Source organism: Prunus avium, chromosome 2, assembly GCF_965620075.1.
Source record: "Prunus avium chromosome 2, drPruAviu1.hap1.1, whole genome shotgun sequence".
In the NCBI taxonomy this organism is placed as follows: domain Eukaryota; kingdom Viridiplantae; phylum Streptophyta; class Magnoliopsida; order Rosales; family Rosaceae; genus Prunus; species Prunus avium.
The window spans coordinates 37514766-37531043 of record NC_142285.1 but is presented as its reverse complement, the minus strand read 5'-3'; the positions used below and the strand labels follow the sequence as shown (position 1 = coordinate 37531043).

The 16278-nt window shown below is 37.9% G+C and overlaps 2 protein-coding genes and 1 pseudogene across 2 annotated transcripts; 2 read left to right on the top strand and 1 right to left on the bottom strand.

Moving 5' to 3' along the window:
- Positions 1–3054: 3054 nt before the first annotated feature.
- LOC110767468 (phenylalanine ammonia-lyase 1) lies at positions 3055–6944 on the top strand. The gene is made up of 2 exons (XM_021971014.2): positions 3055–3714; positions 4958–6944. The coding sequence occupies exons 1-2, from the start codon at positions 3293–3295 to the stop codon at positions 6705–6707; spliced, it is 2172 nt and encodes a 723-aa protein (XP_021826706.2). The 5' UTR covers positions 3055–3292; the 3' UTR covers positions 6708–6944.
- Positions 6945–8021: 1077 nt separating this feature from the next.
- Positions 8022–11656, top strand: LOC110767821 (adenosine kinase 2). Its single transcript, XM_088249311.1, has 12 exons — positions 8022–8186; positions 8976–9029; positions 9337–9383; positions 9528–9559; positions 9663–9764; positions 9856–9923; positions 10202–10278; positions 10384–10481; positions 10591–10661; positions 10784–10850; positions 10940–11123; positions 11270–11656. Exons 1-12 carry the CDS (start codon positions 8104–8106, stop codon positions 11410–11412), a joined length of 1026 nt encoding a protein of 341 aa, XP_088105437.1. The 5' UTR covers positions 8022–8103; the 3' UTR covers positions 11413–11656.
- A 345-nt stretch (positions 11657–12001) lies between these two features.
- Positions 12002–12990, bottom strand: LOC110767359 (protein SMALL AUXIN UP-REGULATED RNA 12 pseudogene; annotated as a pseudogene).
- Positions 12991–16278: the final 3288 nt, after the last annotated feature.

Sequence of the window (16278 nt, the reverse complement as noted above, 5' to 3'; positions counted from 1 at the left end):
TAGTTAAAATACAAATAGAAATAGAATAAGATTTTGTTTATTATAGACAGAGATGAAAAGAGGGCAGAGGGTGGTGGGGTTGGGAGGAAAAGAAGATCTAATATCACCACTCTGTGTGGTATTGGTCAGCCGACATATGCTTATTGCTTGCAAAACGCAAAGTGGGTTGGTGAAAACGCTTCAATACCAAACACAAAACGCATTTTAAAAAAATAATTAAAAAAATGTCTTGCCTAAATGGATAATGAAGTTTTTTCATGCTAGTCTTGCCCCAAACTCCTAATAAGATCCTTCTTCTACACTTTTGTTAGGTGCCTCTTTTCCACTGTTCACACCTACATGATCCTCTCTCTCTCTCTCTCTCTCTCTCTCTCTCTCTCTCTCTCATGTCAAAGTAAACGAGGAAAAGTCTTACCAGATATCCAATAAAAAACATTACATTCATTGGATGTTTCATTTCCCAATTAAGGAAACAACTCGGAATATCACCACAAATTCACCAACTATTTCTGTATGTTTTTATTTTTATTTTTATGTAAATTAGTCCATCTCCAAATGTTCTATTATTGTTTGGTTATGTCAATTGGATTGCCACAATTAGCTAATCACCGGTCTAATTTCAGTTAATTACAACACATTAAATTAAATATGCGGGCACAAATTATTTGAGTTATGAATTTTGCTAAGCGCAGTCACCCACGCACGATGTTCGCCTAAAAGCGGGTACATATAAATTTAAAGTCTTTTTCAATCTTTTGGTAGGACTCAAGTTTGAGAAATTGGTTAGAAAAAATCATCATATATATATATGTGGAGTAAATACCTCATAAAATGTAACAAAACATGATCAATTTCTCCTTTGGTTTCTTCACCTACCCCCCCCCCCCCCCCCCCCCCCCCCCAAAAAGAGTGAGTGGTGGTTGGTAGTGGGCATGACTTATCCAAATAGCTCCTAAGTTTGGTTTTTAATTAATTTCTTGTTGCATAGCCATTGACGTATTACCTTTAGTATAGTTTTGTTTTTAATCTAGTTTTCTTTCCTTATTGTCTTTGAGTATTACATTTTGAGGCTCCAAAGCCTTTCGATCGGCAGTGTCAGCTTTGCTTAGTCAAGGACTCAAAACAAAATTATTTTATAAGATTTTTTCTTGGTCAAATTTGCCAATTAGGTCATCAAATACCAAATCATGTTATAGGACTCAATCAGAACAGGGTATTATTGTCTTGAATTATCTGGTTTCATGCTAAGAGATATATATAAGAGTCATGCAACTCTTCAACGCTGTTAACAATAACTTTCCTTCTGGGCAACTCCTTTTACCAAAACCCTGTCTGGCTTCCCATATATAATGGCGAAGCTGCCTCCCTGAATTCTGCTGTACAGAACACCTCATAAATAATGTGACATTAATATATGGAATTTAGGAAGGAATAAGATCAGTTATATAACAGCCAACGGGGTCTAGGGTTTTGGCTCGAGAAGAACTTATATGTAACAGAGATGCCATCGTGGTAATATTCCAAGCCTATCAAATATTGTCATGTCGGAAAGTTAAAACACATGACAATGAGTGGTTGGTTTGGGATAGCGCCATAGTGGTATACCTGTACATGTAAGTTTTTTTTCTATCGTGGCTGAGCTTTTTCCTCTCATCTAGGAAAGCAATTAAAGCAATGTTTCTGCAATTAATGTTGAAAGAAATGTACAACTTATCATTCTAATACTGCACAAATCAAACGTGGGAAATGGAAGAAAATGACATTTCCTCGTGGTCCTCATTTCTCAGCGTTCCCAAACATGAGAATGAACATTCTCTATTTCACTACAAAAAAAATTGGCAACAATCACCATTATTTGGTGACTACCAAAAAAGATATTTTTAGTGACTAAAGCCTTTAGTCACCCTCGCATTAGTCACCAAATATCACCAAATAATGGTGACTGTTGCCACTTTTTTTGGTAGTGTTTCCATATCCTGAGATTAGATATGAGAAGTTCATTCATAAGAAGTTCAATCCGCAAATCAAACAAGCCCTTATAATCCAGACAATCACTTGTACTGGAAAAAAGAAGATAGGTTTATTAATGACTGCAATTAATAAGGTGTGGAATTTGAGGGATATAAAAAGGCCACGACAGACTCCATGCCAAAATCCCACCAAACACAAACCAAATAAATTAGAGGGGATGGGGTTGGTAGGTTTTCCACTAAGAACTGGTGCATAAAAAGAAAGAAGTGGTCCTAAATTTGGAAATTTCATGCAACATAAGATTCAAACATATTCAAACAAAAAAACAAATTCAAATATATGGTAGAAATTAATAGAAGAGGAGAACAAAAAGTATTCAATCACCTAGGTTCGTTGAATCTTTTGAAAAAGAAAAAGAAAATCCCTATAGGATGAAGCAAAATCACCCAATCATGTTTTTATTTAACTTGGTTTGGTTTTTTGGTTTGGTTTTCCACTAGAAATGTCAAGCTAACATAGCGTGCAGAAGTAACTGAAGGCCCGGTCATATAGATTTTTATATATATAGATTTTACCTTTTAGGTGCATAAACTTGGACCAATTTTAGAAATGATCAATAGGAGATGAATAATCGTCTAATACCGAAACTATTAAATGGGATATATTCTTTAGTTACATGGAGGCATTTTAAGATTGAAAAAAACTTCACACCTAAGTTCCAGTGTGACGTTAAGTTGAGAATAATATCGATACTATTCTCTCACAAAACTCTATGACTAGCCTTCCATTGTACCCAAAACTACTAGTCATTTTTACAAATATGACGTGCTGCTTCCGTGCTCTCTCTCACAGCCTGCTCACCAACCTCCTTCCTTCCAGTTACCATTGACAAGTAAAAGCCCGCGTTTTTGAACCCCACCTAAACTACACATGTTGTTCACAAACACACAAATTCGCCACGTGTCGCGCTGCCAACCGTTCAAGATCATGAAGATCCAAGGGCCACCTGCAGTTTTCAACTAACCCATCGGCCTACCAACCCCAGAGCTCTATGCAGGAAGGCCCCTATATAAACAAGGCAAATAAGGGTGAACCAACTCAGGAAAATTTTCACTCATACATAGGAAATTTTCCATCCAAATTCAGCAGCCTCTTCCTTTCCCATTCCCTTATTTTCTTTCCATTTTTAATCCCATTTTTTGAGTTATAAAAAAAACCCTTTTGCCCTTTGTGCCATTTTGTAATTTGTCCCCTCATCAAATTTTGACATTTTTCCTCATCCGGTTCGTCAAGTTTGGCATTATTTGTGATCTGGGAAGCAATGGAAATCGGCAATAAGGATCTACACGGCAATGGGAATGGCTCCTCCCTGGAGTCGTTTTGCGTGGGGCATGATCAGCTACATGGGACACAGGACCCATTGAACTGGGGCATGGCTGCTGAGTCACTGAAAGGGAGCCACCTGGACGAGGTCAAACGGATGGTCAACGAGTACAGGAAGCCAGTTGTCAGGCTGGGTGGAGAGAGCCTGACCATAGCTCAGGTGGCTGCAATTGCAAACCACGACAGTGGGATCCACGTGGAGCTCTCTGAGGAGGCCAGGGCTGGGGTGAAGGCCAGCAGCGACTGGGTTATGGATAGCTTGAGCAAGGGTACAGACAGCTATGGTGTAACCACTGGTTTTGGTGCAACCTCACACAGGAGAACCAAGCAAGGTGGAGCCCTCCAGAGGGAGCTAATTAGGTAATTAACTCTAATTAATTCATCAATTCAACATATCAAAGCATCTTGCTCTTACGCTCCCCCATGAGATGATTTAGGAAGCCCATTATAAATGCGAGTAGATACTCGTTATCTCACCCGACAATAGCAAGTAACAAATTGATATGGACTTTTCTGTGTTATGTTGATTTTTGTTTTTTTTTCTTTTATGAATATGCTTGAATTCCATGGTGGGAGTTTAATATGATTGAATTGAATAAGGATAGGGTGTGGCCATAATTTTTGATATATTTTTTCTTCTGCCACCAGCTATTTTTAGGTAGGTGAAGTCTTTAATTGAAATGGCCTTACCACCAAAAAATAAATAGAAGGGAAAAAATCTAGAGAAGGAGAATGACCATTTCACCAAAAATTTATAATAATTTTTATTTTTAAATACATTTATATAAATTTCTTTTCATAAGATTATTTTTGTCCAAACGTGCGTGAGTCATCATGTGATTGAGTCTTTCACCTGAGAATATAAATTCACTCTCCAAACTAAATAAAATAAATATTTTTATTTATTTACTACTATAACTGGTTTTTTATATTTTTTAAAATATTTATATTCATGGTAAGTTGAGTAAACGAGGATAGCACTCCCTTGCTATTAAAAAGATGAATAAAAACAATTTCTATTTGTCAAAACATTTTGATAGTCTTGTAATTTAATAAAGATCAAATAACTAATATTGATAATAAAAATAATTTTATGACCGGTCAAAGTAATTGGGGATTTAGCGCGACACAGACACATTATATTTATACTATTATTTAGGAGAAGATTTGTCAATGATTTTCGATAAAATAGTTCTATTTTATTAATAATTATACTATTATTAATAAAATAGTCCTATTTTACATTTGCTTGACATAAAGTAGAATAGTAATTTATAATCATTTAAAAAAAATAAACACAAAATATATTAATCAAGAAAGCTCTCATTTTTCACAACATGTTGAATTTTGTGCACATGACCGTCTGTTCCTTGCTGATCCAATATAGTCTGGTCCTCTTACACAATAACTATAGAGGTCTCTGTTTTGGGACAAAAAAACACCCACTTTACTAATTTTACTAGGCAACGTGTCTAGCCCAGTGGAAATGAATTTTATCGTGTTAAAAGTGTGTGAGAAAACCGCCCTCTCCCGATATCAGCTTTTATAATTTTAAAAAATATATATGGTGTTAATTGAGTTTCTTTTTTTGTTTGTTGAACAGATTCTTGAATGCTGGAATCTTTGGCAGCAGCACAGAGTCTACCCACACATTGCCTCACACCGCAACAAGAGCAGCAATGCTTGTGAGGATCAACACACTCCTCCAAGGCTACTCAGGCATCAGATTTGAAATCTTGGAGGCCATAACCAAGTTCCTCAACAGCAACATCACCCCATGCCTTCCTCTGAGAGGAACAATCAGTGCATCAGGGGACCTGGTTCCTCTCTCCTACCTTGCTGGGCTTTTGATTGGCAGGCCCAACTCCAAGTCCACAGGGCCCAATGGAGAAACCCTTACTGCTGCTGACGCCTTCAAGTTGGCTGGGGTTGATGGTGGGTTCTTTGAGTTGCAGCCGAAAGAGGGTCTTGCATTGGTCAATGGCACTGCAGTTGGCTCTGGTTTGGCTTCTATGGTTCTCTTTGAGGCCAACACTCAAGCAGTTTTAGCAGAAGTCATGTCAGCAATTTTTGCTGAAGTTATGCAAGGGAAGCCTGAATTTACAGACCATTTGACACATAAACTGAAGCATCATCCAGGCCAAATTGAGGCTGCAGCCATAATGGAACACATTTTGGCTGGAAGTGATTATGTAAAAGCAGCTGAAAAGGTGCATGACTTAGATCCTCTTCAGAAGCCTAAGCAAGACAGATATGCTCTTAGAACTTCTCCCCAATGGTTGGGCCCACAGATTGAAGTGATCAGAGCAGCAACCAAAATGATTGAGAGGGAGATCAACTCAGTGAATGATAACCCATTGATTGATGTCTCAAGGAACAAGGCTTTACATGGTGGAAATTTCCAAGGGACCCCAATTGGTGTTGCCATGGATAACACCAGATTAGCCATTGCTGCTATTGGCAAACTCATTTTTGCCCAATTCTCTGAGCTTGTCAATGACTTCTACAACAATGGGTTGCCTTCAAATCTCACAGGAAGCAGCAACCCAAGCTTGGATTATGGGCTCAAAGGTGCTGAAATTGCAATGGCATCTTACTGCTCAGAGCTCCAATTCCTTGGCAACCCTGTCACCAACCATGTCCAAAGTGCAGAGCAACACAACCAAGATGTCAACTCCTTGGGATTGATTTCTTCTAGAAAGACAGCTGAGGCTGTGGACATATTGAAGATCATGTCATCCACATACTTAGTTGCATTGTGCCAAGCTGTTGATCTGAGACATTTGGAGGAGAACTTGAAGAGCACAGTGAAGAGCACTGTCAGTCAAGTGGCCAAGAGAGTCCTAACAGTGGGCTTCAATGGTGAGCTTCACCCCTCTAGGTTCTGTGAGAAAGACTTGCTCAAGGTGGTTGACCGCGAGTACGTTTTCGCTTACATCGATGACCCCTGCAGTGCTACCTATCCATTGATGCAGAAACTGAGGCATGTTCTAGTTGAGCATGCATTGAACAATGGTGAGAAGGAAAAGAGTTCAAGCACTTCAATCTTCCAAAAGATTACAGCTTTTGAAGAGGAGCTTAAGACCCTCTTGCCCAAAGAAGTTGAAAGTGCCAGGCTTGAATATGATAATGGAAAACCAGCAATCCCAAACAGAATCAAAGATTGCAGGTCTTACCCACTATACAAGTTTGTGAGAGAAGAGCTGGGAACTGCTTTGTTGACAGGTGACAAAGTAAGATCACCAGGTGAGGAAAGTGACAAGGTGTTCAATGCAATCTGTGCTGGAAAGTTTATTGATCCTCTGCTGGACTGCTTGAAGGAGTGGAATGGTGCTCCTCTTCCCATATCTTAGAGAGTGCTGGTTATGGCTTTACTACTGCAAATTACTTAATTTTCTTTTCAAAAATTTATGTTTTTTTTTTCCTTTTATACAAGGCTGTATGGCCTTGAAACTGGAAAGTGCATGGTTTTTTTTTTCTTTTATTTTCATTTTATTGCTTATATGTTGTCTACATTGTAGTCGATCTTCAGCAGATCAACAAAATGTATTATAAACAAAAGTCACAAAAGGTGGCTTTATTTCTTTAAATCTCTTTCTCTATCTCTGAGGATGTGTTCTTTTGCCCAACCTGTATGAAAGCTGAAAGCAAGGAAGCTGACCAACTGGTATTGGTAAATACATTGATCAAAATGATAGATTTTGTTAACTCGAAAAACATGTAAGGTCTCAACCAGCTGGCCTGATTGATTTCCAGTTTTGTGGAATAAGAAATAATTGCTTCCTACAAGTACTGTTTCTCTCTGTCTCTGTTTTCTCTACCTCATTTTCTCAAAATTGTAATCGTTGTTGTTTAACTTCATTTAAACAGAATCCACAACACAAACTTTTGTTATAAAAAAATAATCACTTAAAAAGGTGAAACCCTTCATGGCATCGCGGTAGTGCGTGTGTGAGAAATCTCCATTCCTTGTAATTTAGACTATCGCTTGTACTAAAAAAAACAGAGATGAAACTCATGCTTTTCAAGAGATGTACATTCTCAATCAATAAAATCCATTTGAATCGATGAGATGGGAATAGTGGGAACGGAAATGACAGGATGCTTATTAGATGTTACACCAACCCCATTGTTGTTTAACTCCAATCGGAACCTTGTTTAATAAGTCAAGTTAGATAAGATAATTCTTTGCAAATGTCAAAAGCGTTACTATCATGTGCTGAATCACCAACCTTGGTAGGTGAAGGTGAAGATAAAGGTAATCACCAACCAAAAGAAAACATAAAAATGGGTGGAGGAGGAGGAGGGGGAGGGGGAGGGGGAGTGGGGGGAAGCTGAAGGTCTCAATCAAGGATGGCCAACAAATCAATAGCTTTAAAAGTAGGACTGGTGTTTGGTATATGTTCATATCATGTTTGCTTGGTATTTTATTTATTAACTTTAATTCAAATGATATTTGTAACGGTCGATGAAAAATAGATTCACACATCACATATTTTATAATTATTTTAGCTCAAGTATTAAGATAGATTTATGATTGTGAAAAAAAAACCCCAAAGAAAAATAAATTAAATCGAAAGAAAAATCAAAAGGAGCTTTGGGGGTTGGTGATATTGAGTGACATCTCTCCTCCACGTATGCTGCTTACTATAAATACCTCGCAAACCCACACTCGCTTTGTGCTTAGCTGCTCGACCTCTGTTTCTCTCTTTCTCAAAACACATTTCAGAACTCTCGCAAATTTCATCGATGGCGTACGAGCGGGTTCTCCTGGGGATGGGCAATCCTCTTCTCGACATTTCAGCTGTCGTTGACGATGAATTCTTGACAAAGTAAGCCCCCATTTTGGTATCTTACGTTTTTATATTCCCATGCTCTGGTACTGTTTGGTTGCTCAGAAAATGGTAGGAATGTGCGATCTGTTGTCAATAACTTTTATTGGGCAAACTCGTGTAGATAGATCTGAAAATTTTTTGTTTTAAGAAACAGAGGATTATGATAAAGAAGATAGATCTGAAGGATTTATTGTTCTTTGTTTTGTTTTGTTTTATGGGCTTAACCCAAAACCTCATCTTTTCCATTATGGTAGCAACCCAGATGAGCAATAGTTGAGTTCTTGTAGCTGATATATATGTGACTGTTTTGGTTTGGATCTGATCTGATTAGATATAGTGCAACAAATTCTCCTTGTCACTGATGATTGGGATTGTGTGCTTTTAATAGAACTTCAATGGTTTTTCATATCATTTATGCGCTTTGCTCATGCTCACTTAGTTAAAGTGGAAAAGGCCAATGTGGTTACTTGCTTGTTTGATTTTGTGATTTTTTTGTATTCACGGTATGTATGACTATGAAAAATCCATTTTAACCCTCAATGAAAGTTTCTTTATTTCCTCTTTAATTACTTCCTTTGTTTATTCTTTAGCCAACTCTTCAATTACTTTCAAGTGTTATAGCCTCATATTAGTTTTGCTTCAAGCTTAATTTGTTGTTACACTGGAACTATAATCATAGATTAATGTTGTATTTAAATGTTTCTATATGCTGATTGTATTTTTTTCTCTTTCTTTGATCTATGCATCATGCCGTACGGAGAACTAAGTTGACTTGTTTATTGACAGATATGATATCAAGCCGAACAATGCCATTCTTGCTGAGGACAAGCACCTGCCCATGTAATTTCAGTTCATTTTTGGTTCTCATCCTTACTTTCTTGTTTTCTTATTAAATCACTTTGGTTTAGAAAAATGTTGTCTTTTATTTCCATAGCTTCCAGTCAGTAACTAAAACCAATTAACTTTCCCTGTTTGAACCCCATATCTTCTTATTGGCAAAAGGTGTTAGTTTTCTAATCTGTAAGCTCTATGTTTATAAGCTCCTCTTAGAGGTTCATTTAAACATAACATCATGATTGGTTTCTGGCATTTGCAACTTCGGAATATTGCATTTGCTTATTCAATCTTTGTGGATGGTTTTTCACAGGTATGAAGAAATGGCTTCCAAGTCCAATGTAGAGTATATTGCTGGAGGTAAGTTGATAAGTTGTTCTCTTTGGTATTTGGTGATGCCATTTTTATGATCTTGTCTACAAACTTGCTTGATAATAATGCCTATTTTTCTATCCTTTGCAATCTGTTGACTAATGCACTATATGTTTATTGTGCTCTCTTTAGGTGCTACTCAAAATTCAATTAAGGTTGCCCAGGTTTGTTTACGTATTTTTAAGAGAATTTTGTATTTTATTTAAGATCTGATTCAATCGTATTGTACTGATAACAAATCTCAATTTCTGTGTTATTTTGTTACAGTGGATGCTCCAAGTTCCTGATGCGACTAGTTACATTGGATCCATTGGGAAGGACAAATTTGGAGAAGAGATGAAGAAAAATAGTAAACTTGCTGGTGTTAATGTGAGTTTCTCTACATCTTCACCTACCCTACTGATCCCTCAGCTATCAAATTATTTTGAGTCAATAAATATTTATTTACCTTTGTAATCAGGTACAATACTATGAAGATGACAAGGCTCCAACAGGAACATGTGCTGTTTGTGTAGTTGGTGGTGAGAGGTTAGTTTTACATCTTTTGCCTGTTCAAAAAACTGTTGCATGCTGATCTTCATAGCCATCTTCATGCTGATCCTCTTTTACTTTTATTACTTGCTCTGTGTCATGCATTTAGATTTTACTCATGGTTCCCATCGTGATCCTTGTATCAGTCATAGGTCATAAATTTTTGGAACAAAAGGCCCCTGCATGAAGTTTTCTATTTCTTTTTCTCATCAACTAATCCTATGGTTTATTAAAACTTTGCTGGGATTAATTTCCTGTTACAAATAATTGTACAGGTCCCTTGTTGCTAACTTATCAGCTGCAAATTGTTACAAATCTGAGCATTTGAAGCAACCAGAAAACTGGGCTCTGGGTATTACTTCCTTTGCTCTCTTGTTAATTCAAACCTCGTCTTTTTTAGTAGTTTTGGTCATTTGTCCTCTCAGACTCATGTCTGCATAAACGCATGCTTGAACAGTGGAAAAGGCAAAATATTTCTACATTGCTGGATTTTTCCTTACTGTGTCTCCTGAGTCCATCCAACTGGTTGCTGAACATGCAGCTGCAAACAATAAGGTATCAAAACTGTAGTTTTTCTTGGATTGAGTATGAACAATGTGGTTGGAGTCTTTCTCTTCTTGTTGTTAAATTCAATAGCTTCAGCAGCCTTCTCTTGCATGTGTAGGTATTCATGATGAATCTATCTGCTCCTTTCATTTGTGAGTTCTTCAAGGATGTGCAGGAGAAAGCCCTGCCGTAAGTCACTTCTGCCCTCAACCCCACACCCCTTAAAATAAAAGTAAAAAAGTAAAGAAAATAAGTTTCTTGGTGTTCATGGTGTCCCTTAATGGAGAGTACTGAATTTCCTTTTCATATAGGTACATGGACTATGTTTTTGGGAATGAGACAGAAGCAAGAACCTTTTCAAGGGTTCATGGCTGGGAGGTAACACTACTTGGTCTTGGGTATCTCAAATTTGACAGCATAACTTCTAATCTCTACCAGTCACTAATTATAATGTCTTTTGCAATCAGACTGACAATGTCGAGGAGATCGCTATAAAGATTTCCCAGTTGCCCAAAGCATCAGGTGCTCACAAGAGGATTACTGTGATCACTCAAGGTGCAGATCCTGTTGTGGTTGCTCAGGATGGGAAGGTGAAATTGTATCCTGTGATCTTGTTGCCTAAGGAGAAGCTGGTTGATACCAATGGAGCTGGTATGTGATATCTTACCCCTTAACTATAAGCAATTATCAATGTTTACCGGTGAAACACTTGAGTGGGAAATCGGGATTACAGATGAAGAACAGAAGAGGTCATGTTCAATAATGATTAACAAAACCCATGATGTTTCTTGTGGCAGGGGATGCATTTGTTGGGGGATTCTTGTCTCAGCTGGTTCAAGAGAAGCCCATGGAAGACTGTGTTAGAGCTGGTTGTTATGCCGCAAATGTTGTCATCCAAAGGTCAGGCTGCACATACCCCGAAAAGCCTGATTTCCATTAGGCCCCATTTCTCAACAGTTCAGCTCCATGTAGTTCCATTTGTGGTAGAGTTGGATTTCATGCTGATATAATTGTCAGAGCCGGCAGTGTTTATCTCCTAAACCCATTTATCTGGTATAGGAGTTTGTTTGTTTTGATGTTAATTTTGTTTGTGATCCTTGTCACATAAAGATGACATCGATGGCAATTTTATTACAGAACGTATTTTCCATATTAATATCAAAAAAGCTGAACAAGTTATCGCAGTCTATTTTAGTAATTTTATTTTCATGGTTTAATTTGAGAACGCTGCATTCTCTTCAAACTTGGCTGATGCCCTCGTAACTTTTTCATCCATTCACATTGTAGGTATATAGTATAACTAAGTCACTTAAATCAAGCACTATAGAAAAATGAAGAAAGCAAATCGGCGATAAAATTACAATTCGTAAACTCATTTACAAGATTAGATGGCTTCATTTGCCCAATTCTGGTTACAACTTACAATTAGCCTGGGAAGCACCACTAGGCTCCTTTAGCACTCTAATTGCAGATAGATGCTTTGACTTAAGGAGGCTCTGCTCATCTAAATTTGGAAATGAAGCATGCAAAAGCATATGATCAGTTGGAATATTGGCCTAATAAAAGTTGCTTCACCATCAAGGAACTTAGAATTAGGGATCCTCCTCACTTTTAGCATCTACGAGATGGCTATGAATGCTAAGTGTGAGATATTTATGAATAATTTCAGTAGCATTACGTAGAGTAGATTAGTAGATTAGGCTATGGTGGAGTTTTTGCGATTAGAGAAATAATGCTATTTCCTACACAAAGTTACATCTCTATCATGCCAATCAAATCACAGTTGTCGCACTAGGTATGACTTGGAAAACTGAATGTTGTAGTCACAGAAGGACCCTCCATATAATTTGATCATTGAACTGAAAATCATGTAAAAATGTGTAGATATTTGGGCACTTGAATCGTGGGTTTGTGGAGAATTTTTGTTTAGATAGTTACTCTTGTGAAGGTACACAATGTACAAATACAACACAAACTCAGCATCTGACTTTCTACCATATCTTATATATCTTCCAAGCTCCAAGCATGTGTTATGAAACCTGTGGAACATGGCACCTCAATGATAATGAAGCCCCTAATCAAGTTCAGCGCCGATGCAGCAAAGAACGCTGAGGAAAATGCATTCATTGCAAGGAATGCAGAGCTTTGAGTTGGTGGAAAACTGGAACACTCCCTCGGCATGATCAAGCAATGCCTTGAACAAAGGGTGGCTGAGCAAGGCAATCTTGATGACATATCTTTTGCAATCTTCACCAACATACACCACCAAATGGCCTTTTGGGACATCTTTTGGGATATAGTCCTTCTCATCAAAGCAGAACCACATGTATCTATTGCTAGTGTGAACCCAGATTGCACTCTTTAGGACAGTAGCGCCGGCTTTCCTGCATCTACGAAAGCATTGCTTGATGAGAAACTTGCTCTCCGTTGGCTTCATCGATGTTGATGACAACTAGACTCTGAGAGTGAGAGAGTGAAAGAGAGGGCACTGAGGATTGTATGGCAGCAAAGTTTAGCTTTATATAGCAGTATGTAGGTGAGAATTCCCAATGTAGATTATCTACTGTAGGGATATTGTAAAATATATAGATTATTTTGCCACAATTGTGTTTATTTTGCCACAATTATTTTGCCACCATCACTCTGAAACTGTTTTAAGGAAGCAGAGAATTGAGTCGTAATGTATGACAAAAAATTCTTGAAATGGGAAAGAACCTCAGACTTATGTTTCATGAAATATAGCCAAGTAAACCGAGTAAAATCATCAGTAAACAACACATAATATTTATAGCCTTTAACAGAAGAAATAGGAGATTTCCAAACATCAGAATGCACAAGAGAAAAAGGAGAATCGGTACATACTTCATTAGAATTTTTGAACTGAAGTTGTGTGGATTTACCCAAAGCACAACCTTTACAGAAGGATTTTTGGAATTTAAATTGGGAACCTAACAAGTGCTTTTTGCCTAAAAAGGACATTATTTTACTAGAAGGATGACCTAAGCGACTGTGCCATATAGATGATGACTGAAGAGAAGCAGATAAACACGTAATACGAGACGTAAGAGATGGAAGCTTGTAAAGACCGTTCTTACATAGGCCTTGAAAGAGGAGAGAACCATTAGAGCAATCAAAAATATAAAAGTGTTGAGAATCAAAGGCACACAAAACATTATTATCACGACAAAGTTGTGCAATAGACAGAAGATTTTTACGCATGGAAGGAATCGCATAAACATTGTTTAATTGGAAAGAGTTGGAGCCAATGGAGAGTGACATGTTACCCGTATATGAAATATGTTAGCGAGATATCCCTATCCTATCAGGATATTGTTTTATTTATTTCTTTTTGTATAAATATTATGTAACTAGGATACCACTTATTTTCCTAGTTTAACCCTACTAGGGTTTGCAACCTGTATTATAAATACCTCCTTTCGGAGAATGAAATATATCTGAAAATATTCTACCATATTGTTTGACTTGGCATCAGAGCCGACTTTCTGGTGACCTGTGTGTGTTGTGCCCACCCGTGTTCTACTCTGTGCCCTAATTTCTTTTAGGGTTCTTGTGCTCGTGCATGTGCTGTGTTTATCGTATCTGCTTCGTGTTGTGTTTGTTTCCGCTGCTATCATGGGTGATGATTCCAAGGTTGTGATTGGTACTAGTGCGTCTACATCGACTGAGGCACGTCCCTCGCGTGATTACTCTACCCCGATTACGTCTGACAAATTGGATGGCTCCAATTATGCCTCTTGGTCTCGTGGTGCGCGTATTACGATTACTAGTCGTCGTATGGCAAGTTGGATCAATGGGAAGAAGCCTGCTCCGTCTCAAGATTCCGCTGCCTATGCTGAATGAGAGGAAGATAATTGTCTGGTGCAGTCATGGCTTCTCAATTCCATGACTAAACCAGTTCGTGCCTTGTTCGAACATGGTGATACTGCTTTTGATATATGGGAGGCTGCTCGGAAGACCTATACTGTGACTCAAAATAGTTCTCGTTTGTTTCAACTCCGACGGCAATCCATACTTATAGGTCAGAATGGTGAATCCGTGAAAGTGTTCTATGAAAAACTTCATGCTATCTGCAGAGGCGGCCCATGGGGTGTGTGTTGTGTAGATTTCAGCTGCACCAAAATGGATTCAGCTGCATCCTCAACTTGTGATACTCGCAAGTGCACGAGCCGTTCGGTAGTATAGCGTATGTAAGTGCGAGGTCGATCCCACGAGGATTGGTGATTGAATGATCCAATTCATTTCCCTACACAAAACATAAATGAAAACAAAAGGAAATAAATAAAACAAGGAAGAAAGAAATAACTAACTCAAGCAGATAAGTTCCCAAGTTCAATTTAGATTAATGGATTGATTCTAGCTAAAGTATGATTAAGCCATGGTGTGTGGTCATAACCTTGTGTTCCTAATTCCCTAATTTGATCATTTGTTGTCTAACCTAAAATTAAGCATTAGGAACCCATTAAGCATAGAAGAACATTTTAAACAACCAAGTATGTATCTAATCCCTGTTGTCGAATGTCCATACATACTCTTCCTATTCATAGTTCAATTCGAATTAAAGCATGGTGTATACTCTTAATTCAAACCAAGATAGCTAACATGCAAGCCTAAATGGTGATCAATCATTCAAACTAGCATATTAACTTATAAGCATAATGAATAAGAACATGAACCATAATTGAAACTTGGAAACTAATCAAACTTGAAACTAAAGAAAAGAATTTACATAACAATGAAAATTAAGTAGATCTTGGAAAAACTTAAGGAGAATTTCAGCACAAAGATCTCATTATAACAATTGAAAACTAGAAAGAGAAACTAAGAGAATTTGAGGGAGCGAAGGGAAGGGAGCTCTAGAGAAGTGTTTGAGAGCTCCCCCCCCTTGGGGTGTGTTTACAAGCTTAGAGAACTTCCCTATTTATAGGCCTAGGGGAAGTGAAAATCTGAATTCAATATGGCTAATGCATACAACACTTGTTTTATAAAATCTGAAATGGTTGATGCACTTGTATTAGAAAATCTAAATTGGGTGATGCACTTGTATTAGAAAATCTTGAATTGGTTGATGCACTTCACCAATAGATCCCACCAGCAGCCCTAGCTCATCTTCATGTCACCATGACCAAGCTTCCAACCAGAAATGATAGCTCATACCTAGCTCACCATGACCAAGCATCCAACCAGCACATGCTGAGGTCAGCATGACCAGCAACTTCAAGGGCTTACAACTTGGGCTTCTCTTAATCAAATTAGGACTTTAAGCACTTGAAATTGAAGTTCAGAATGTCTTCTTTCCAGCCATATGTTATTTGGGCCAATCCAAGGTCGGAGGAAGAAGTTAAGGCCGAAACAAATTGCTAACTCATTTTCCGCGCTGATAAGATCCATCCTGAGCATGGTTCTGTGTTTGCTAGGTAACGGACTCCAGATTTATCCAATGGGGCTGAATTTTGGATATGTTATAGTACACACCCATTGGAACAACTTTCATGAAGAATGCGGCCTCATCCGAGCTGTGTAGGTTGCTGAAACAAATATTGCAATGTGACCTACGAAACTGGGCTGGCAGGGGACTGTAGCCAAAATTGAGTTTGTCTTTAAGCTCTTCATCCATTCATCCAAATCAGGCTTTAACATGCATGGATTGCATCATTTCCTATCCAAAGCCATCATTGTTCCCTAAAGCTGAAAGATAAACACAAAAAGGATTAAAAGCACAAGTTTAACTCAAAAACATAACCAAATCATAAGCTAGAAGGGTACAAAATGATATACAATTATGAAC

Excerpts from the sequence above, each read along its gene's own strand:
- LOC110767468 (XM_021971014.2), top strand. The coding sequence starts at position 3,293 with ATGGAAATCGGCAATAAGGATCTACACGGCAATGGGAATGGCTCCTCC. Across the intron at positions 3,715-4,957 it reads CTCCAGAGGGAGCTAATTAG|ATTCTTGAATGCTGGAATCT; the intron begins GTAATTAACTCT and ends TTTGTTGAACAG.
- LOC110767821 (XM_088249311.1), top strand. The coding sequence starts at position 8,104 with ATGGCGTACGAGCGGGTTCTCCTGGGGATGGGCAATCCTCTTCTCGAC. Across the intron at positions 10,279-10,383 it reads ACCAGAAAACTGGGCTCTGG|TGGAAAAGGCAAAATATTTC; the intron begins GTATTACTTCCT and ends ATGCTTGAACAG. Across the intron at positions 11,124-11,269 it reads GGTTGATACCAATGGAGCTG|GGGATGCATTTGTTGGGGGA; the intron begins GTATGTGATATC and ends TTCTTGTGGCAG.